The sequence below is a fragment of the Cornus florida genome, unplaced genomic scaffold, assembly GCF_030987335.1.
Source record: "Cornus florida cultivar Cherokee Brave unplaced genomic scaffold, ASM3098733v1 CherokeeBrave_3.0.0_Hap2_Chr10, whole genome shotgun sequence".
In the NCBI taxonomy this organism is placed as follows: domain Eukaryota; kingdom Viridiplantae; phylum Streptophyta; class Magnoliopsida; order Cornales; family Cornaceae; genus Cornus; species Cornus florida.
The window spans coordinates 93,068,499-93,091,922 of NW_026775580.1; the positions used below are offsets into that span (position 1 = coordinate 93,068,499).

The 23,424-nt window shown below is 33.6% G+C and overlaps 3 protein-coding genes across 3 annotated transcripts; 2 read left to right on the forward strand and 1 right to left on the reverse strand.

Annotated features, from left to right (window-relative positions):
- The first annotated feature begins 5,433 nt into the window (after positions 1 to 5,433).
- On the forward strand, positions 5,434 to 9,891 carry LOC132275884 (IAA-amino acid hydrolase ILR1-like 4). The gene is made up of 5 exons (XM_059777071.1): positions 5,434 to 5,931; positions 6,197 to 6,322; positions 7,916 to 8,230; positions 8,953 to 9,081; positions 9,334 to 9,891. Exons 1-5 carry the CDS (start codon positions 5,572 to 5,574, stop codon positions 9,730 to 9,732), a joined length of 1,329 nt encoding a protein of 442 aa, XP_059633054.1. The 5' UTR covers positions 5,434 to 5,571; the 3' UTR covers positions 9,733 to 9,891.
- A 4,876-nt stretch (positions 9,892 to 14,767) lies between these two features.
- LOC132275885 (small ribosomal subunit protein eS30z/eS30y/eS30x) lies at positions 14,768 to 16,029 on the reverse strand. Its single transcript, XM_059777072.1, has 3 exons — positions 15,913 to 16,029; positions 15,635 to 15,772; positions 14,768 to 14,986 (listed from the first exon to the last, which is right to left on the reverse strand). Exons 1-3 carry the CDS (start codon positions 15,914 to 15,916, stop codon positions 14,940 to 14,942), a joined length of 189 nt encoding a protein of 62 aa, XP_059633055.1. The 5' UTR covers positions 15,917 to 16,029; the 3' UTR covers positions 14,768 to 14,939.
- A 1,879-nt stretch (positions 16,030 to 17,908) lies between these two features.
- On the forward strand, positions 17,909 to 21,718 carry LOC132275886 (asparagine--tRNA ligase, cytoplasmic 1-like). Its single transcript, XM_059777073.1, has 6 exons — positions 17,909 to 18,534; positions 19,170 to 19,760; positions 20,443 to 20,696; positions 20,778 to 20,907; positions 21,097 to 21,155; positions 21,347 to 21,718. Exons 1-6 carry the CDS (start codon positions 18,064 to 18,066, stop codon positions 21,528 to 21,530), a joined length of 1,689 nt encoding a protein of 562 aa, XP_059633056.1. The 5' UTR covers positions 17,909 to 18,063; the 3' UTR covers positions 21,531 to 21,718.
- The last annotated feature ends 1,706 nt before the right edge of the window (positions 21,719 to 23,424 follow it).

Sequence of the window (23,424 nt, forward strand, 5' to 3'; positions counted from 1 at the left end):
ATAATAACATTAGAATTGTGATAAGTGTCTTTGGACACCAATACATCAGAAATTGGGTAAATCATAAAATGCTAGAAAATGGTCTATATGGCATTTTGTTGGTATAAATGTAACGACCCGAACCCGGGGCTCCGAATCATTAACCGGGTCCTTACCCGAACCTGAGAACGCCCAAGGATAAAATGGTCAACTAAGAATTGGAAATGAATAATACGACTTGAAATGAATCATAATAGGTCAACATAAGACATAATGGTCATTTGAACCAATGTTGCAAGGTTCTAAACATAAGAATAAGGATTTCACACAATTGCCCCTTGGGTTTCAAGGATTTCCGGAGCAGTCCACACTAAAATGGGTTATAACTCTTTCTACAATTGGAATTTTTGAGTGTGGTTAGTATCATTAGAAAGCTGACTAAAATTTTTTGAATATGAACTCAAATTTAACCCAATTTGGAGTTAAAATGAGTGAGATTTTATCGTTTGAAGTCGGGGGTTCAAAGTTGTCTCAATTTTATTTTGGCAGACAACAATGGTTATAGCGGTCGACTGAAATGACAAATTGGTCGTCTGGTTGTGGCTCTAGAGTTTCCCAAGCTATTAGTTTTGGTCCGAAATGATATCGGTTGGCCGAAATGACTTACCGGTCAACCGAAATGACCCAAAAATGCATTTTCCTCACAGTTTAAGTGCCTAAACAAATTGGCATCCCAATGGCTTCACTTGTGACTTTTAATATGGTTAGAACCTGCCCGATATACTAAACACATTACAACCACTCATTTAACCATATAAATATACATCAATTAATAATGTAAGACATGCAACAGCCCCAAAAAATAATTCGCGTACACTACAAATCCGGTTGCAGGTCACGAGCTGCAGGTCACGCCGAGGACCTCCTGTCCTAAAAACCAAAAAAAATGCCGAAATGACCAGCGATGCATTTGTAAGAGTCCCGAACTCGAAAAAAATGCTCCAATCAACTTTCAAGACTCATTCGGCACATCCCACGATGTCCGGCAAGCAAAACGAGGCGAAGAAAAAAAATAATCCGAAAAATAAAATAAAAAACCCCGAAATTGGAAAAATGAAAAAATCAGACATGTCACAATAAATATATGGTTACATATGTTTTAGTTGGTTAATTCTTTCTTTATTTTAGAAATATTCATTACTTTACTTTTGTTAGCTAGGCGAAGCCCTAGAGTAATTTTGCAAACTTTCGATTGGGATTGGTAATATTCTTAATTTTGTATTCTGTTTGTATAAGAGTTCTAGTTCTTATATAGTACTATATAATGGAGTCTTTTTATGTGTATGATGTTGTAGTTTACCTCCTATATTTATTTTTGTGAGTTCTGAAATCATATTTCATTCATTTACTTTTTTTCATAGCCCAGATACCTTGAGTATATGGGTTTCTGGTTTCAGAAATAATGTGTAACTGGGTTTCTGAAATCATGTATAACTGGGTTTCTGGTTTCTGAAATCACGTTTTGATTTAGAGTCTCTATTTCTGAAATCATATTTTATTCCTTTAAAATTTATTCATAGCTGTAGCTTGTGATTGTCTGGGGTCTCTGAAAATCACGTGTATCTGGATTTATTGTTTTTGAAATCTTATTTTTATTCAGAGTCCCTGTTTCTGAAATTATGTTTTAATCCTTTAAAATTTGTCTAAGCATTGTTATAGGACTGGAAAGAGAGACTACAGTGGGTTTGGAAAGAAACTTGATCCTATCATATTTTAACATTAGAATTGTGATAAGTGCTTAGGATACCAATACATCAGAAATTGGGTAAATCATAAAATGCCAGAAAAATGCTCTATTTGGTATTTTGTTGGTATAAATATATGGTTACATATGTTTTAGTTGGTTAATTCTTTCCTTAATTTAGAAATGTTCACTACTTTACTTTTGTTAGCTAGGCGAAACCCTAGAGCAATTTTGCCTCTAAAACCTTCGATTGGGATTGGTAATATTCTTGATTTTGTATTCTGTTTGTATAAGAGTTCTAGTTCTTATATAATGTTGTATTTGGATGGAATCTTTTTATGCGTATACAGTTGTAGTTTACTTCCTGTATTTGTTTTTGTGGGTTCTGAAATCGTGTTTCATTCTTTTACTTCTTCTTCATAGCCCAGATACAAATACAGTATATTAATGGTCAACATAGATGATAAGTCCTTGGTGTGATCGGAGAAGGTGGTTATTATGATGGGTTAAAACTTAAAAGAGAAGAGGAAAAGATTATGAAGGGTCAATATAGATGATAAGTGCCGGGGGAGAAATATAGATGATAAGTGCTGGGGGAGAAAAAATGATGAAATGTTAAGCAGAGATTTGAGGCATTGGTTGATTTTGTCTCCAAATAGGAATTGATTAATTTTGAATTCAAATTTTGAACTTAGAAATATAATTTTTTCCAAGCGAAAAAACAAAATCAAAAAAGAAAGAACGTCTATTTAGAGCAGCTTCAACGCATGCTGACCCTAGCGATTTGGGCTCATTTTGGCGACCCAACTACTCCATTGTGGATCGTTAAATTTGGGCCAATTGGGGAATGGGTCGCCATTTTCGGTGACCCTGTTAGGCCCGTCTATATTTTCTTTTCTTTTTTTAATTTGGCCCAAGTTATTGTTTAGCCCAGATTTTGATAGCTGAAATAATATCTAAAAATCAAGTTTTTGGGCTATTTTGGTCTATCTTTTTTTTCCTCAAAATAATTGAGCCAAAGAGCCATTAAGGCACTGTTGGCTTTTTTGGGGCAAAAAAGTTTTAAAAAATTGGAGAAAAGTGCTTTTTTTAAAATAAAAAACCTTATTTTTTAAAATATTCCAACTGATATCATACCGTATTGTATTGTTTTGATTTTTATAATTCATAATAAATATTATATTGTTTAAAATTTTTGTAAATATAGTCATTAGGAAAAAGTTAAAAAAAAAAAATTTATTAAAAATTTAAAAAATTAATATTTTTGAAGAGCGAAAATATACCATTAGAGTACGCGTGATGCGATATCTAAAATTTGAAGACTCTAAAATGCTGATATGATTATAAAAATTACTAACATAACTATTACAAAATTCTCATTTTGCAAATTCGGATAGCCTAATTCCAAAGGGCCCATTGACAATGCTCTTATCTCCATTAAATTCTTTCACATGTCTATGCTGACATGGCAACTTACATGAAGTGCTCATTGTTAGTCGAGTCCACCAAAATAAGCTATCTGACCTGGTGGACTAGGACCACCAAATATGCAGACGTTCTCTGGCTCTAGGTTGTGCCACCTCTGTCAATCAATGGATGAATCTCATGACCATTTGTTCTTCACTTGTTCATACATCAGACCATTTGGAATTTCCTACAGACCCAATGCCGACTCCGTGTCTCCCATCTTTCTTGGAACGATTTCATTGTATGGGCTTCAACCCACCGGAGAAGGAGGAGTTTGCATAATTCAACCAATAAGCTTGTTCTTTCCACCACTATCAACCGGATTTGGACTGAACGGAATGATCGAGCCTTCAAAGGCCAGCGAAGCTCACAATCGAATATACTACAGAACACCATGGATATGGTGAAACAAAGGCTACTCTTGATGCAAGTAAAGGACTCAAATGTGGCAAGGAGACTAATTCTTGATTGGAACTTACCTCAATCCTTCATTCGACCTCCTCCTGAACCGTACTGATTGTTGATCGCTGGAGGCGTTGCCTCTCTCCTCTGTTTACACCGGATGTGTGGGTTGACCTAATCAATAATAGTCTTGGTCTTTCTAGACTATGTTTGCCTTGGTTCAACTGTTGGATGGGTTGGGTTATGTCATTCCTCTGTTTGTTGGGCTTGGTTTGCATCTGGCCCTTTGTTTTTGTATTTTGCTATTCTGGGCATGGCCCATGTACATTTACTTATTAATACAATACATCTTACCTTCCGAAAAATAATAATAATTTTAATTTCTCATGGCTCCTTTCCTGTTTCCAACATTCTTTTAAGTCTGTTTTTACTCTTATTTGAAAAATAGCATTGAAATTTTTTGATGGATAAAAATCTCTATGAATGTAAATGCAATAATTAATATAACATAAGAGTTTGTTTCATAACATTGTTATTATTAGTGAAAAAGTTACATTTTAATATTTAAAATTTGTTTAAAATGTGTTACGAATTATTTGAGAATTATTAGATATACAGTTCAAGTATGAGAAAAGTATATGTGTTAGAAATAAAATATATATATTTTAAAATTATGAATACTTTTAAGAAACACGTATCAAATGTACATCACTTTTAATAAAAATACTTGAACTGATGAGAAATATTTGATAGAAATAAATTATGTGATAGAAATACGTAAGTTATTTGTATCGTAAGTTAAAAAATTATGAATACTTTTAAGAAGCACGTATCGAAAGTATATCTGTACATCACTTATAACAATTATGAATTAAATATTTAATCCAACCACCTTATTTTTTGATATGGTGCGACAAACCAATTAAAACTTACTTTGGCAGTGCATGCCCACTCACTCACAGAGTCACACTTCTGATTTTATCTTTCATCATTTTTTGAGCTCAGTTTGGTCAATAATCTGTATTGATATTTAGATATATATGAGACAAAATAAAAGAGGTATTCTTGTTTGGACAGGATAAAGAAAAAGAAATGAAATGAAATGATAACAATTATATTCTTCTAAGTAAATGAAGCATAAGTGGAATAATAATTTATTCCTTTTACTTATTGAGGGCACTTTCAAGATTATAAAATTATCACTTAACATTATTATTTCTTTCATTTTCTTTTCATTTTTGTTATCCCTTAACTTCCTTTTTACGAATGAAAGTGGAGGAATGTCTTATTAATCTCTTAGTGGCTTTTATTTTCACTCATTTTAAACAACCTAAACACAATTTACACAATTGTTTCTTTTTATTTCCCTCATTATCCCTCCAAATCTCTCAATAAATAGAAAATGATGTGATAAATTAATACCATAATATATTTGGCTAAAAAAAATTAAAATACCAAAATGTATTACAGGATCTATTCAGTTTGGAGCATCATCACAGCAAAATGAAATGTTGCATTGAATATTTACTCAAAAGCCATTTAACCCATGATTAATACAAGAAGATTGATTGATATAACTTCTAGTTCAATGATATTTTTATTTTATATTTTATTAAATATATATTTCCCTCAAAAAAGAAACTTCATACTAACAAAAGTATGTTAAAATGGATTTTTTTTTTTCTTTTTTCTTTTTCAAATGGTGTTTAAAATGGAATGTTGTTATGCAAAAGTATATCAAAGTGGGAACGTCGCTATCTTCCTCGTAAGTCAGATGTCATTTCATTTTGAATTAATTAATTCATTCGCAGCCCCCAACAAAAGAAAAATAGTCAAATACCATCCCTAATTAATTCATTGGCAGCCCCATCAAAAGAAAAATGGTCAAACATCATCACTCTTTGGCTTTGGCTACTCTCTCACTTCAAAATATATTTCTCACATCCCATCCAGATTTCAAAGCTTAGTTGCAGAATTTCATGGGGTTCTTCAAATGGATTTCTCTCGTTTCCACTATTTGTGTGTATTTATCTATACCCACTCTCTCAAATTCTTTTCTGAGCAAAGAAGGGTTATCTGAAATCCCTTTGAATTTCCTCAATTTGGCCAAAAAACCAGAGATTGTGGATTGGATGGTGGGTATTAGGAGAACAATACATGAAAACCCAGAACTGGGTTTTGAGGAATTTGAGACCAGTAAGCTTATCAGAGCTGAGCTTGATAAAATGGGTATACCCTATAAATATCCGGTAGCTGTTACTGGGGTCGTTGGCTTCATCGGGACCGGTGGACCTCCTTTTGTCGCCATTAGAGCAGATATGGATGCTCTAGCTATGCAGGTTTGTTTAGTTATGGCTGCAATATATATCATTGTACATACACAATTCACTACATACATATAGGATTATATAAAATATAATTTCTATGAAATTCTTAAATGTTACATTTGTGGTGACTTTTGGGTTCCGATGAAGTTTATTGTTCTTTGCTGTGGTATGATTATTAGATGAATAATTGCTAATTTCAATACTATAGTTCAAAGTGTTAGAAGTTGGAACCTATTTAGAGGGATTGTTGGAATTTAACAAGGGTTTTGGTGTACAGGAGGATGTTGAATGGAAGCACAAGAGTAAAGTTCTTGGAAAAATGCATGCTTGTGGGCATGATGCACATGTTGCGATGCTTCTTGGTGCAGCAAAGATGCTTCAGGAACATCGTAGTGATTTACAGGTTTCTTTATTTCTTTCTATTTTTGTGATAACTTGATTATGAATTTACATGACCTCTTTATAATGTAAAAAAAAATCTTTTATATTTCAACCCATGATTGGTTCGTCAACACGTGTTTTTTATAATTCAATCTATAATTACTTTACTAGGAGACTTTGGACATCCTCTGAAAATGAATTGATTTCATTGCATTCACATGACAAATGTACATGCTAGTCGGTTGTATAGAATTATGTCCAGCTGCAATCAAAAAATAATAACAATAAAGTATAAATGAAGTCATCTAGGAAGCCCTTAAATGACATCTTTTTTAACTGAGTGCTAAAAGAACAAATCAAGTCCATTTAGTGCGAAAAACAACTGTGGAAACCTATCTCTCATTTCGATTCGTTATCTGGCTTGACTCCAATTAAACTTCCAAAACCTCCTCCTTGTATTAATAGTCTCACTGTATAAGTATTTCATTTTCCATATATGGATATAAACATATATCTGTCACCAATGGACATCCTGGTATGAAGTCACGCATTTCATTAATTTGTTGGACTATAGTTTCTGTGTTATATTTTTGTTTGTCCAACTGGAAGTGGAAGTGAATCTGTGCTTATTGTCACAGGCCTAGAGATCGGCACGGCCCGGAATCCGTCTGTGACACTATGCTAGGTTAACAACTAAAGCACTCTTCAAACATGGAAAATCCTTTCAAGATTAACCTTCTATCATTTGTTGTACTTATTTGCCTACTCTTATTTAGCGATCTTAAATTTCTCTATTTTTGTGTCAAAGTTTCAATTTGTTATTACAAGAGATACTGTACATCTGAAATTGTATATTACTAGGTGCATTCAGTTTGTTTTCATTGTAACTAATAAGCTGTTGAATGTCTCTGTGTGTGTGTGTGTGTGAGAGAGAGAGAGAGAGAGAGAAAGAGAGTCCATTTTTCCTGTTAATTTGGAAGAAGCACGAATGTGTTATGAAGTGTCAGGGGAAAGTCCATAATCCCACTAAAAGGAAAAATAATGTACGACTTGAACTTGGAAAAAGAAAAATGAGAATTTTTTTGGCAGTACTTCAATCTGAAACAGATAGAGCAGAGTAACCATTAACAAAAAAGATGTAACTGGCTTTGTTTTATGCACATTGCAATGAAGGATGTAACAGATGTATTAAGGCTGTTATAAAAGTTGTATCAGGCTTCCTGGAATTACTTGTACCACATTTGGTGTAATTGGTAGAGACAGTGGAAGTTTTTATTTTAATTACTTTGCTGTCCTTTGTAAATCTTTCCAGATCACGTCGTTCATGCCTAGGTGGTATGTAAATGTTAAGAAGCAAGTTAGTACTAGCACAGTTTATTAATTAGTCCTGTGGATTGTTGTACATTATGTGCAACTTTTCATTTTGCCCCTTCTGTAACATTTCCACGACGGGGGTTCTGTTAGAAAATTCTTTTTCCTCTAAATCAGCGTCGCAGTTATGCTACCTTATATCAATGTATATATTATTGCATCAGATAGCTGGTAATCTACATTGCGGAAAGTACTGGTGTAATCATACAAGAAATTCTCATAATCTTTTTCTTGTTTTCGATAGGGAACAGTAGTTCTGGTTTTCCAACCAGCCGAGGAAGGAGGCGGAGGAGCAAAGAAAATGATAGAAGCTGGGGTACTGGAGAATATTGATGCCATCTTTGGGCTGCATGTTTCTAAAAGATTTCCTATTGGTGCGGTCGCAACTAGACCTGGCCCTCTTTTGGCTGGGAGTGGTTTCTTTGAGGCTGTAATAAGTGGAAAGGGGGGTCATGCAGCCATTCCCCAACACACTATAGACCCAATCATAGCAGCTTCCAATGTAATTGTTAGTCTGCAACATCTTGTTTCACGTGAAGCTGATCCCCTGGATTCACAGGTCTCTATCTCTATATATGTGTGTGTGTGTGTGTGTGCACGTGTTGTGTGTCTGCGCGTGTGTTTGCGTGTTATATGAAAGTGTGTTACAGATCCCCCATTCTTGAACAAACACTAACCTCCGTTTTCGTGGTTTGGCATCCTTCTTTGTGCAAAGCTCATATATATTCCATTTGAAAGTTTCATTTCCCATCATGATTTATCATTTCCAAACAGTTAATGGCATCAAAGAATTATTTGTGACATCAAAGAATTATTTGTAATTTTTTCCCCTTCTTTTTCTTCATCTTCCGTGTATTAAGGTACAGGTTCCATGGAAAATTGATCTTTCCTTTATCTGACTTCTCCTTTAGTACTTTAAAAATCGTGTGCATATGCCTAAAATAATTCTTTGATGTCACTAAAGTAATTTAATAAACAGTTAATGGATTATGATTCATGAAAGATATACCTAATCATTTAGGAGGTGCTTTTAACATTTATTAAATTACTTTAGTGACATCAAAGAATTATTTGTAATTTTTTCCCCTTCTTTTTCTTCATCTTCCGTGTATTAAGGGACAGGTTCCATGGAAAATTGATCTTTCCTTTATTTGACTTCTCCTTTAGTACTTTAAAAATCAAGTAGCCAATGGTCTTCTAATTTTATTGTGCATATGCTGACAAAACATTTCTCTTTTTGGACTTAAAGAGTATTCTCAATATGAAAGCATTATCTTGCAGGTAGTGACAGTTGCGAAAATCCAAGGTGGCGGTGCATTCAACGTTATTCCTGATTCAGTTACAATCACTGGAACCTTCAGGGCATTTTCAAAAGAAAGTTTGATGCAACTTAAACAACGAATAAAAGAGGTAAAATTGTCAAAGAGAACCAAAACATAAAATTAAAAAACTGATTCAGATGTGCTCTAAGTACTTTTTAAATTGGAGCAATTAGTTCAGAGAAGTTATAGTTACTCTTTGTTTCAGATTTAATTTATCTATTTATAATTATTTTTGGTTGACTGAGAGGAGGTTAATGATTTTCTGATAGCAGCGACCTCAGGTTATTTTATTGTACGATGACTTATAATGGATGTTAATTTTTTCATATGCAAATGGCAGGTTATTACACTCCAAGCATCTGTACAGAGGTGCAACGCAACTGTTGTCTTCAAAGAACCCTTCTACCCAGTAACTGTAAATGACAAAGTTTTGCATGAGCACTTCCGAAATGTAGCAGTTGATATGTTGGGTGCTGACAAAATTATAGAAACGCAACCAGTGATGGGAGCTGAAGACTTCTCATTTTTTGCAGAGGTGATTCCAGGGTACTTCTATTTCGTCGGAATGCATAATGAGAGTCAAGGACAGCTTCCAGGGTCGCACACCCCTTACTTTATAGTAAATGAAGATCTACTCCCATATGGTGCTGCATTCCAAGCATCTCTGGCTGCAACGTACCTCCTAGAAAATCAACTCGAGCTTACTTCACCAAAAGGAAGTGTTCGTGATGAACTGTAGGGTTAAAGTATTTTTTTATAATTGAAAGAGTTTTGGTGGCTAGTATGCATTAGAGCCCCCAAACAAGCCTTTAAAGTGCCAAGACTCGAACAATCTCAAACTGCATGTAAATTATGTTCTAGGAACAATTATAGTTTTAATAGGATTTGTTTTCTGTCATTTTGCCAATCCCACATTGCTTTTCTCTGGAATGTTAATACTGTTGTGATATCCATTCAAAATTTTGGTTTCCTTCTCCTACTATCTAAGTTGGAATGAAAACAGCAGCAGTTTTGGTAATTGATATGTTTCAAGCCAACAAAGTCGAGACCCAAACTCGAAGACAGGTTGGTTTGAACAAAAGGTATCTAGAGGGATGTACATGAGAATAGGTTGAACCCTATTCTTTTTGTGCAAGACTTCACGTGCACCGTCAGGAGTTTGAACCCTCAACCTTCTCTTCCGAAAGTTGGAGAACATGTCTTTCAAGGATTTAGAGTATGTTTCAATTCTAGAAAGAAGACAAGAATTTTTTATTGCTCCGCACGGTATACCAAATTAAGCAGCAGAATTAACAAAGAAAGGACATTGTTAGACTTCAAGCCGAAAGGTCAATTTACCATTACACCAGGAAATTCATTGCCCGATGGAGAAGTACAGAGTAAAGGAAAACGATTGTTATCTTCATTTTATTATTACGTGAATTCAAATTCACTTATTTTGTGTTGTGTAATATATCGTGTAGAGTATTGCTACTCTGCCCACTCCTATACTGATGGAATAATCATTGACATTCTAGAGAAACTTACACTATACATATTATGAAAATTTATTGTGAACCATCTAATCTTGGCACATACATTAATTTTTTTAGATTGAATGCGAACTTTGTACATCGAGGTACAAACAACTTTGTTTCTTTTGCTTTAACTAAAAAAAAAAAACTTTGTTTCTTTTGATTTTGCATACAAAAGTCCCTTCATCAACAAGTTTTAATTTTTTTTTTCTTTTTGGAAATTGAAGCAATAATGAATTTCAATTTCGTAAAATGAAATTCAATTACATAGAATAGGATGATTGGTTATTAGGTCGTCTCCTTTTACCAACGTGTAACATTTACTTAAAATTTTCGATAACACTCTTAATAAATGTTGTTTTTTTAACTCATTGACTATGCAAGAGATGGTTCAATTTTATTTAATTTTTTTTTTTTAAATAAAATTAAAAATTATTGAAAAAATTATTTAAGAAATTAGTCCGACTAATCCGCCGCTCGTCATCTTTTCCTTTTTTTATATAAATAAAATTAAGAAATTATTGAAAAATTTATTTAAGAAATTAGATAGACTAATACATTATTGTCGCTCGTCATCTTTCCCACCATTTTGAGTTATGTGACTACAAAATATTGATATGAATGCTCATAACATGGTAAAGATTAGCAATGAATCTTTCAATTTTCACAAAAGACATTTTAAATTAATAGAGATTTAAGTGGTCGACGCTAGTCATAGTAAAACTAATAGAGATTTAGATGGGACCGTTGAGAAATGGTCTGATAATTTAGAGAATGTGGATAGCAGTAGAGAACAGGGAAGTAGAATATTTATAGAAAATGGAGGTTTTTTCCCAGTGTTCCAACTCCTTACTTTTTATAGATTTTTTGTTCTTATAATAAAATCTACTAGTTTATATATATATATATATATATATATTTTTTTTCATTTACACTTTTCTAGAATATCTAGACTTTTATATCTAAAAAAGATCGATCTAGGCTAAGTTAGATAATTCTCAAATCCTCCTATTAGGAATATTGTAGTTTTGTGCATCAAATGTCAACAAAATTAATTAAAAAAATTTAATTTCCACAAGGAAGAAAAACGATGAAGTAGAAACTTTCTTGAAGTTTCAAGGCTTTTCTGAGCTACCAAGAAAAAGCAAAAACCATGTAAAAGCACCAAATGCCACTTACAAACTACAACCATCTAAATAAATCTCTAAAATTTTGTTGTTGTTTGTCCTAATTTTTATTTTTTGTTTTGTTTTTGGGCGTGGAAAATATATATAGTAGTTTAAGAAAATAGAAAAAGTGAACAAAAATCTATTCATATGTAAAACCATCAAATGCTATCAGTTATAAGCTAATTCAGCTATATATATCTTAGTTGAATATTTTGATTTTTCTAATAAATACAGATTTTAATAGATAAGTTCTATAAGGATAGCAGGATGAGCGGATCGATCGTCCTACGTTCTTTACGTTTGTCTATGCTAAATTTTCTTTACTCCAAAAAATACAAATATGACTGTCAACAACAAACAAACACTCATCCGTCTTTAAATACATTAAAGATTTAGACAAACTAATACATTATTATCCCTCGTCATCTTTTTCACTCTTTTGAGTTATGTAACTCTATTTTTAATAGAGATTCAAGTGGTTCACACTAGGCATAGTAAAATTAATACTCCTTATTTTTGTAGATTTTTTTTTTTTTTTTCCTTAGTTGACCTCCCTTTAGGAGGTAAGGGTCTGGTACCGCTAGGTCACTGTTGGTTTTTATAGATTTTTTGTTCTTATAATAAAATCTACAAGTTTTTTAACTATTATTATTATTATTATTATTATCATTTACACTTTTCTAGAATATCTAGACTTTTATATCTAAAAAAGATTGATCTCGGTTTAGTTAGATATTTCTCAAATCCTCCTATAAGGAATATTGTAGTTTTGTGCATCAAATGACATCAAAATTAATAAAAAAAATTAATTTCTACAATGAAGAAAAACGACGAAGTAGAAACAAGCAAAAACCATGTAAAAGCCACCAAATGCCACTTAGAAACTACAACCATCTAAATAAATCTCTAAAATGTTGTTGTTGTTTGTCCTTAATTTATTTATTATTATTATTATTTTGGGAGCAAAAATCTATTCATATGTAAAACCATTAAATACTCCGACTTCAACCATTATGTGGTACAAATCATTCTCTAAGTCAATTTTCTTTTATCAAATATGTGGGCAAGAGCATGATTTGCTTTTGATCTAGTGTCTTGCTAGTCACTTGTGCCGTTATTGTTTTCTTAGCTTGTTATGACTCGTATCAAGTTGCAAAGGTAAACAATCCATAACATGGTGAAATATTCCCATGCAATTTCTAACCCATTTTTAAGTACTTGAGATGTTACAAACATATTTGTGTGCCTAATTAAACAATATACTTGGGTAAAACAACATAATGAAGAGAGGATTCTACCCTTCTTCGTCTCGTGTTATTATTAATAATATTAACTTGGCAATATAAAAGTAAGTTTTTTTTTTTTTTTTTTGAAGTAAGTGAAGAGACCATAATCTTGAGAAAGTACCATTAAATTACAGTCTTAAATTTAAAAGTAAAAGTGCATGGTTGATAAGATAATGTTGCTAGTTGTCCATGAAATAATAATAATAATAATGTTACTAACTTTAAGGAGGAAAAAACAATTCTTCAAATTTTCTAATTGAAGCTAAATAAAATAAGATCCCATCAGCAAATTCACACACATTAGCTTCTGTTTATGAACTTCACCTTCTACTTAGAAAGTTGAGGAAATACCTATCCTCAGTTAAAACCTCATAAAATTCTACTAGATGTCTTAACAATGACATTTAGTAGTTTATGTACACGATGAATATTATCGATAGTTGCTAATTTCTTTCAGCAGCAAGCTAGCTTAGTGCATCTGCTAAAAGGTTAATAGAAATACAAGTAAAAACGCTTTCCCCGGAAACAAACAAAAAAAGCCAAAACAAGAAAGGGTAGGACTGATTCAAGGATTTAGCTTTGAGCTCAACAAGAATCTAAGATTTTATTTTTCTCTAATTAATAAGTTAAGTTTATTATTATAATAAACATTGCCTTTGGTTTATAGGAATTAAAAAGAAAAAGGACAAAAAAAATACTCTAGGAGGTTAAAAATATTATCTATTTAGGGCGCTAAGAAAGACGAACTTAGAATTTTCACTCTCCAAAGTGACGTATTGAATCATCACAAACAAAATAGTATGATCAACAAGGAAAAAACATTCCATCATGCTTGAATAGAAGGAACCAAACTCCACATTCAGAAATTAAGAAGCTGCTTAAGGGATTTCATCTTGATCATGCAGAAATGACGGTAAAACAACAGTTGCAACAATTTTTATTTAGTGGGTTATATGGATCCTCTTGCTGCTAATTTTCATCACAGTAATTCTGTTTTTCACCGCACTAAATTTGACCAAAATTTCAACTCAGTTCCAACACATTAAATTCGACAAAAAAAGGGTAGATTTAATTTGTCAAAATCAGATTTACAGTACACAGTGAAGTACACGGAGGGTTGGACACAGCTAACAACTGTTGCTAGCATAATTGACAGGTTAAGGTTAACTGAATATCATCATCATATTATGACCTGCCACTGTAAGTGATGATAACCATTTCTTCACCTGGATATATACACTCCATCTACCTAAATTTGTAACTCTATAAACCAACTGCCTATATTCTTGCAACACTCTTCACCAAATCCACAAGATTCACACGTCTAATATACGAGGATTCTAACTACCATTTATGTCATCACTCCAGAGACCTTACAGTATCTAGAAGGCAAAATTGTTGCTTTATTTGATTCAAATCCAGAATTTAACATTTAATATTCTAATTCGGGTCTAAGATTTAAAAAGTGGTAATCAGCAAAGAGCACAAGCAAACTTCTATGGTTCTTTTGAACACTACAGAACACTTAGTACTACGCATCCGCATATTACAGAGACCATTTCTTAGCTGTTACTACTACTATTCATTTGTGAAGAATGTCAGCATCTTGAGGTATAAACCTATGAAATGAATATGGAAATAGTCAGCCGCCACTAACAAAACTAATATTAGGTTATTCAGTCACTTCACGTGCACGATATTCAAAGTAGAGGATTTGGGGAAATAAACATAATTAATCCAGTTAAATTTCAGTAATCAAAATTTCTAACCAAATAGACATATCCATAACAAAAGATCCTCATGAATTGAAAAACAAAGCTTCTAATTTTTCAATTTAACAAAGCAAGCATAAATTTAACACAGTTCAGCCAAAAGTTGATTTTGCAATAGCAATGAACTCCAGTATTTAAAATACAAAGTGATATGATAGAATTAACTTGGAGACCCAACTAGTGTTTGCCTTCAAAAATCCCAAGCTTACTTCTCGGATGAGTTTGGTCCCCGCTTCTTGCCAAAGCCAACAACTGCAAACAACATTTATAGTCATACTCATCAGCATATAGGTTTTTGTAGTGCATTTCAAGGATTCTCACTTATTCATCTGTTTGGTTGCTACGAGAAAAAAAGGAATGAAAAAAAACAAAAGAACAAAACTTGGACAGTGGAAACAATTAAATTAAAAACTGGTAGACAGTACACAATATATAATCTGTAAATGTTATATTTCCTTTTCCTTCCCTGTGTCAGCATTGAAGTGCATCTCAAGGTTGCTATGAAAGGAAGGGGGGAAAAGGAAAAACATTTGGACACAAAAAATAAAAAAAAATAATAATCAGTATTTTAGACCTCAAATGGCCCCATTTATATGAATTTTCAATCCTTAGAAAACCCACAAAAATATAAATTCTTAAAACTGTTTAAATTTTATATTTCATTTTCCTTCAGTGTTTTCTCAGTAACCAAACAGTGCAATTAAACGGATATAAAGTCAGATCTAACTAAATCAGCACAAGCATTCATATAAGTAGGTTTCAGAACATATACAAAATCCACCTTCGTTATACACCTACACATATATGCATACAGATATGAATTTGTGTACGGATACAATTATAGATATATATATATATATATATATATACACACACAGTAAGTGTAACAACAAAAATTACCGGCAGTGACAAATCGACGGTTGTACTGCATACGCTTGTGAGCACGACCACGGGGCTTCTTCTTCTTGTCCTGTTTAGCAACCTTAGGTGTTTGGCCTCTCACTTTACCGGCACGTGCCAGTGATCCGTGAACCTTCCCTGCAAAATAGAAATCTCATTTCATCAATCAATTGGATCAAACACCAAAACACATATATAAACATAGATTACACCCAAATATGAGAAACCCTATATTGAATCGTAGTGGAAAACTGGAAAAGAGAGATTTTGGGCTTTACCCATGCTGGATTTTTCACTTGTGCGAGCTCAGGTAACTGTTGTGCTTCGACTGCTAGCGTTAGCCGATTAAGCGATCAGAGCAGATAACGGAAAGTTTTAGGGTTAGGGTTTCAAAGGGATAACTTATAGGTGTGGCGGCGGGTCGGTGTACAGTTTGGGTTTGGGCCAATGATTGTACTGGATTGAATGCAGCATTCATTTGGGCTTTATCCAGTTGGCCGGTCTTAGGTCCATCAAGTTTGAATGATATTTGTATGCGTAAGTATGCCCAAAAATTATTGGACTACAATGTAGTACTGTCAATGGCTCATTATTATTATTATTATTATTTTGATGACCTAAAACTCCCTGAGCCAGGGCCCTTCGAACCCACCCCCGAGGCACCAAACTTGGGATACAGCAACCGGCTCCACAGCTACAGCACCAGGTTAGTCGAGGGTGATAAGGGAGACGACAAGGTTCGATTATTGGCATCCTGTGTGGCAGCTCCAAGCCTTTCCAATCTGTCAATGGCTCATTATTTTCTTTACAATTAGTTAAGAGATAAAAATAAACAAATAATATGAGATAATAGTGTTATTAATAAATAAAAATAAAATAAATGATAGTAATTATATTGAAATAAATAAAATGAAATTATTTTAATGAATTTCTTAAACTTTTTTTTTTATATATAAAATGAAAGATAAATTTAGCATTAACAAAGTTTCATAAATAAATAAAAAATGTTAGCATTTATTTTTCTTCCATTTTCTCACATTTTTGTGAGTATTACAAAACAAACTAAGCTCTCTCCAAATCTTTCAATTCCCTTTTTTTAAAATTTTTTTTTCCAAATTTTTATACTAAGCACAAAAAAATCTAATGGTACATTTGGTATAAAGGAAGGAAAAAGGGAGGAGGGAATAGGGGAGGGAAGATACAGACCTTCTTCGTTTAGTACAGAGGAGACAACGAGGAAAGAAAAAAGATGATAGATGAATGATCCTCCATGCTTCACAAATTTTTATCCCTCCAAATTTGGAAAGAAGGTAGGAAGAAAAATAAGCAAAAATGTTATGAAAATTTAAAATTATAATATCACCCTATATAATTATTAGATAAACTCAATATTAGCAATCTATCTCTTATTTTCTTTCTTAACTACAAAAGTAAGGTGTTGCCTCATTCCCTTCTATTTCGTGCAACCAAACAAAAAGAGGGAAGTACGAGCATTATTAGTCACATAGAGCACTAGTAGGAGCGTAAAGTGTGAGAGTGACACACATTGAAAAAAATTATGTGACTCGGCAAAAAATAATATCCATCGATTTCATTTCTTTTAACTTCCATTTCTTTACCACTAAAGTGGCCCTTTAACTCTATTTGATAAAAGAAAGAAAACTAAATGGAAGATAGATAAGAAAGTCCGAATTATCGGTTCAAATATTTTCTCTTTCATCAAACCAAAGAAGACCCTATTCGTTCCATACCTTGTTATCTCCCTTTATTTTGGACTTTAAAATAATGAAACTTATTCACATATCCTAATTTTAAAAGGTTAGTCTCGATATTTATTTAATTGTTTTAATTGTATTTTATTTGATTAATTGATTATTTGGCTAATTGTTTACATGTTATTTGTATTATTTGGTTAATTAAATTGTTTGCCTAATTGATGTGTTGGTTTAATTGTAATTAATTATTATTTGGTGATTTAAATGTTTATTTTATTTTATTTTAAAAAGCATGAATACAGATAGTAGTAATAAACCAACTAATAGGGTCACATGGACTACTTAGATAAAAGCTTAATGTGTACGAATATAATTGTACATGTATATATATATATAAGGATATTATATTTAATTATTATTATCAATAATTAGTAATAATAGTTATTATAGTTAGTTTTTATGTATATATATATATGCATCACGTACAGATTATGTGTACATATATTAATTCTTTTATTTTTCTTTTCTTTTATTCTTTCCTTTTCCTAGCAGACATGGAATAGACATAGGATTAGGGTTTAGGGTTATTGTGTTAGCCTATATACATATATATATATATATATAAGTATAGTCTGTAGAGGAGGGTAGCGTTTATACTACCTGATATAATATATAGAGGAAGAGAATTACGGAGACGGGGATCCACAGACGAAAATGTCTGCGCCGGTGGAGCAAACGTCCGGCGTGACACCAGACGACGCCGTTAGGGAAGCCCACTTCTCAAAGCGAGTCCTGATACGTTCCATACTGGGCCGGGCCGACGGCGGGGCTGGGCTGGCGGGCCAGAAGGTGAGGGTCGGGGGCTGGGTGAAGACGGGCCGAGAGCAAGGCAAAGGCTTGTTCACTTTCCTGGAGCTCAACGACGGTTCTTGCCCGGCGAACCTCCAGGTCATAGTCGACGCCTCCGTCGCTCCTCTCGCTCAGTTGGTTGCGACTGGCACGTGCGTATACGTGGAGGGAGAGCTGAAAGTGCCTCCTGAAGGGACGAAGCAGAGAATCGAACTTAGGGTTCAGAAGATTCTCGATGTGGGAACTGTCGATCCGGCCAATTATCCCTTGCCTAAGACCAAACTCACTCTAGAGTTTCTCAGGGGTTACGTCCATCTTCGCCCCAGAACCAATACGGTATATATATCTTCTATTTCTATATATATATATATACACACACACATGTATTTGTGTGTATTGTCGATGTTGTTGGATGCAAATTCAAAATCGAAATGCTTAAATTTATGATTTAATTTTACGGTTCATGACTAGCCTAGTGAAATGGTTGTCATATTGTAGTGTTGTGAGAGTGAGAATTTGGAGAAGATCGGTTTTCCTAATTTATTCTATATTTATATATAGAACTAGGATCATTTTCGCCCTATGCCTAATGTAACTTCTTTACATCGTGAATGCATTGACTTTTAATCTATAATGCTTACAACTATGTAAATGTGTGTTAAATTCTCGATTTAATGGTGAAACACCATTGCAACAGGATGTTATATGTTTCATTTCGTGATGTACCTTGTTGCATTTCATGATATAGACATGTTGCACTGTGATATAGCTGTGTTGCACTGTGATGTAGCTGTTCTGTACATGACTCAGGAACCCGGAGGTGATCCAGTTTCATAGATGTGAATATATATGGAGAGAAAAAGTTATAATATATATTGTTTCTAGAATCTTTTGAATCGAGCTAAGGTTGCCTGCATTGGTTTTATTAGTGACATTTAATGAATTGCGCTTGGAATTAGATTTGGAATTAGATTTCTGCAATTGCTCGAATTCGGCATGCACTGGCTTATGCGACCCACACATTCTTCCAAAAGCATGGGTTTCTCTACGGACACACTCCTATTGTCACAACTAGTGATTGTGAGGGTGCTGGTGAGATGTTTCAAGTCACAACTTTGATCAATGATGCCGAAAGATTGGAGAAGGAGCTGATAAAGAATCCTCCTCCATCAGAAGCTGATGTGGAAGCAGCTAAGCTTTTTGTCAAGGAGAAAGGACAAGCTGTCGCGGGACTAAAATCGGCTAAAGCAAGTAAAGAGGAAATTAGTGCCTCTGTGGCTGAGCTCACAAAGGCAAAGGAGAATCTTTCAGTGGTGGAAGAGAGATCTAAGCTTAAACCTGGTATACCTCAGAAGGATGGGAATATTGATTATTCCCGAGATTTTTTTGCCCGTCAAGCATTTTTGACTGTTTCTGGACAACTACATGTTGAGACGTTTGCATGTGCCCTAAGTAGTGTCTATACGTTCGGGCCAACTTTTCGAGCTGAACACTCTCACACTTCGAGGCATCTAGCTGAGTTCTGGATGGTGGAGCCTGAGATAGCATTTGCTGATATTGAGGTATATGAGATCTAAATTTATTACTAATTAACTTTAAACTAAGTGTTAGATGACTTCATCAGTTGATTTGGGACTGAATTATTAGATTTTGCGTTACATCTTTTATATATATTTGCTAACATGCACACAAAAAATAATAATAAAAAGAAAAAAGAACATTGGATATGTGTATTAGTATGCAAAAAAATGAATTTTTTATGTGCGAATGTCTAATTTTAAACAACTGCTTGCTGGAAAACGGGCCTTAAGAGGTGTCAAATGCCATATAGAAATTGTCTAAGAATAAATTAAAGTACTGGGAATGCCATTGTTTAAACTATTATCCACGTAGTAACATGAAAGCATGATTAATATTTGATAGAAAAGGTATTTATTATTATTCTTTATTTTGTTGTTTTTACACTAGAGTAGGCTTAATAGCAAAGGGGGTTAAAAATATCATACATCCCTCTCTTCATGGAAAAGACCAATCCATATGCTGGTAACATCTTAAACAACAAAGTAATCAGTTGGAGATTGGAACAAGGGGAGCCTTCAAGCAGCTTATGTGGAATGTGATAGATTAATCCCATTTTCGTAGGGCATCTAAAAGCAGCTATAGAATTTTTTTTCGCTATGCTTGTAGGTTTTATTATTTGTCAAATAATATTATATTAGATGTCAAAGTTTGTTTGCTTTGCAGGATGACATGAAATGTGCGGAGGCATATGTGAAATTTTTGTGTCAGTGGTTACTTGACAATTGCCTCAATGATATGGAATTTATGGCCAAGAATTTCGATAAAGGTGCCATCGAACGGTTAAGAATGGTTGCTTCAAGTGACTTCGTCCGCATCTCTTACACAGAAGCAGTGGCCATTCTTGAGGAGGCAGCAAAAGAGAGGCAGTTTGAGAACAAAGTGGAATGGGGGATTGATTTGGCATCTGAACATGAAAGGTTTGTATAGGGCTTTGCATCTTGGTTGTGTTTCTTGATTCACATGCATGTACTGATGTCATTGTTTGCATAATCATGTAGGTATTTGACTGAAGTGAAATATAGATCACCTGTTATTGTGTATAATTACCCAAAAGGTATTAAAGCATTCTATATGAAGGTCAATTCAGACAAGAAGACTGTTGCTGCTATGGATGTGCTTGTACCGAAGGTAGCGTCATTTTACTCAATTTACATGTCCAATGTTTAGTTGCTTACTGCCCATATATTTCATTTGATACAAAGCTGTTCTAGAATCTGTATCATAATTCATGACAACTGGAAAAAACCTTCAGATGATGTATTAACACATAATGCGATATCGTGTTTATGAATTATGACCATCAATTGTCTTCCTCAGGTGGGAGAATTAATTGGAGGAAGCCAAAGGGAAGAACGTTATGAGGTCATTAAAGAAAGGTATGAAAACTTCTAGTTCCCGTCTCTGATTTACTTTTAATATTAAGAAAAAAAGCATACGCTTTTTTATTTATTTGGAAATTCAGCTGTTGTATCTGGTTCTTATGCTAATTTATTATTGGAGTTCCCATGATTGCAATTGCTAGTGAACTGACGAGGAATTTTGATGAGGATGCTTTTCTTCGTTGCAGGATATTAGAGATGGGTCTGCCCCTTGAGCCTTATGAGTGGTACCTTGACCCGCGGCGCTATGGGACTGTAAAGCATAGTGGATTTGGTTTAGGCTTTGAAAGGATGATTCTTTTTGCTACTGGGCTCGACAATATTAGAGATGTTATTCCCTTCCCCAGATACCCAGGAAGAGCAGATCTTTAAGATTTAATCCAATATCCTACGTGAATATACATGAATGCAAGGGTGTGCATCAAAATTGAATACAGAGACTATGATAGTGAATTTTTAGCTACTTTTTGCGATGTTAATCCTTGAGATCATCAATTTATCCGGATCATTGTTTCAGAAACTTGCTGTTATTGGGTGTTCTTATTGGTTTTTGGTTTTTCTGGGACTGTTTGTGCTGAGAATTAGTGCTGTTTACTGCACCAATTTTTGCTGCACTGCCGTTTAGATGGTTTTCACTTTCACCACCTCGTCGTATGTTATCTTGTCACTATGGTCTTTTTACCAATTTGTTCTGTGTCGAAAGATAGGAATCAGTAAGAAATTAAAAGGGCCATTTCAGAATGTAATGCACTAGGCATCAATCTCTTGGAAGGGAAGAAAAAATAACAAAAACTAGTAGAAATAGATCAAATTGAAGGAGGGAAAAACATATATCTAACGGTATAGATCAAGAACTATGCTCAATCTATACCACCATGATATATTCACACTAAGATGCCCATAAAATATGATTCGGTGAGAAGGAAACAAAAGGAATAAATCAAAGAGGAAAGAAAGGAAAACTATAATATATTATACATATATATAAGAAAAGAAAAGTGAAGGAAACATATATATAATATATATTTGAATATGGGAGAAACAGATTTCAATAGTAAAGAATGAAATAAGAGAGATATGGCCTAATATTCCATGTATATGGGATAAATGGGAGGATAATGATCATGATTCCAAACTTATAAGAAAGGGGAAAAAAAAGATGATGATCCCGACTTGATCAATTTAATTATTTGACTTGAATAAGATTGCCCTTTGCTGCTACATTCTTCATATAGCATATTTAATATATATATTTTTTTCGCATTGTTGTGGAAGACAGAAGACTATTGGTTCACCTTTAAATTTGGATCTTCAATAAATGGAAATTACATCTTCATCTGTCATATCATATTTGGCTGACTGAATTTTTGTATTGTTAGCCGCAAATGATGATGAGGAACACTTGCGACAGCCGGCGATGGTTTACAAGTTCGTACCGACTCAATGCAGTTAGTGATGCAACAACCAATGTCGAGAGTAATGCCTTTTCTACTAATGAAGCTGGTGATGCAATAAATGGCGAGGGCCCAGGTAAGTGTGTTTATAATGCATGTGCCCTCATTTTTCATTACTTTTCATTCGAATGATAATCTTAGTAGAAGTAATGTGATTCAAAAGCTCTATTGATAACTTACGAACTTAGAGCCTGATGCAGTTGTATATTTTCATTGTTTTAACCTGTACTTTTCTGTTCATTTGCATTATCCTCATAATATGTTGCACAATATATATTTTACCATTTGGAAAGAACTCCAATTTGAGTTTGGGTGGGAGCATTCTATAGATTGATACCCCATATTAAAAGAGAGAAATTAATTAAGTAAAAAGAAAAATATGAAGGAGGGGGAATTTGTAAATCTTATCTCTAGGTATCCTAGTGAGAGTCCAATGAATACATAAAACATAGATACTATTTGTTCGGAGATTTGGTATGTTTAATCTATAGTTTTTGCATAATATTACTTATTCCTTCTTCTTAAAATTCATTTTTACTTCGATTCTTGATTATTTATGACCAAACCTGGACTGAGAACAGAACTCAAGTGATGGTCATGCTAAGAGCATGAATTTGAGGTTGCAGTTTACAATTATTAATTCATTCAAAAAGTTGACCAGAAGGCAGTGCAAATATTAGTTGAAGTTACATTTCGTCATTTCTTATCCATTATTGAAGTGCTAATGCTTCTTCTTCCTTTTTTTGGTGAGAAGGAACATATCATAGAATAGCGCTTGAACGCATTCCAAATACAAAAGCTCACAGCCAAAA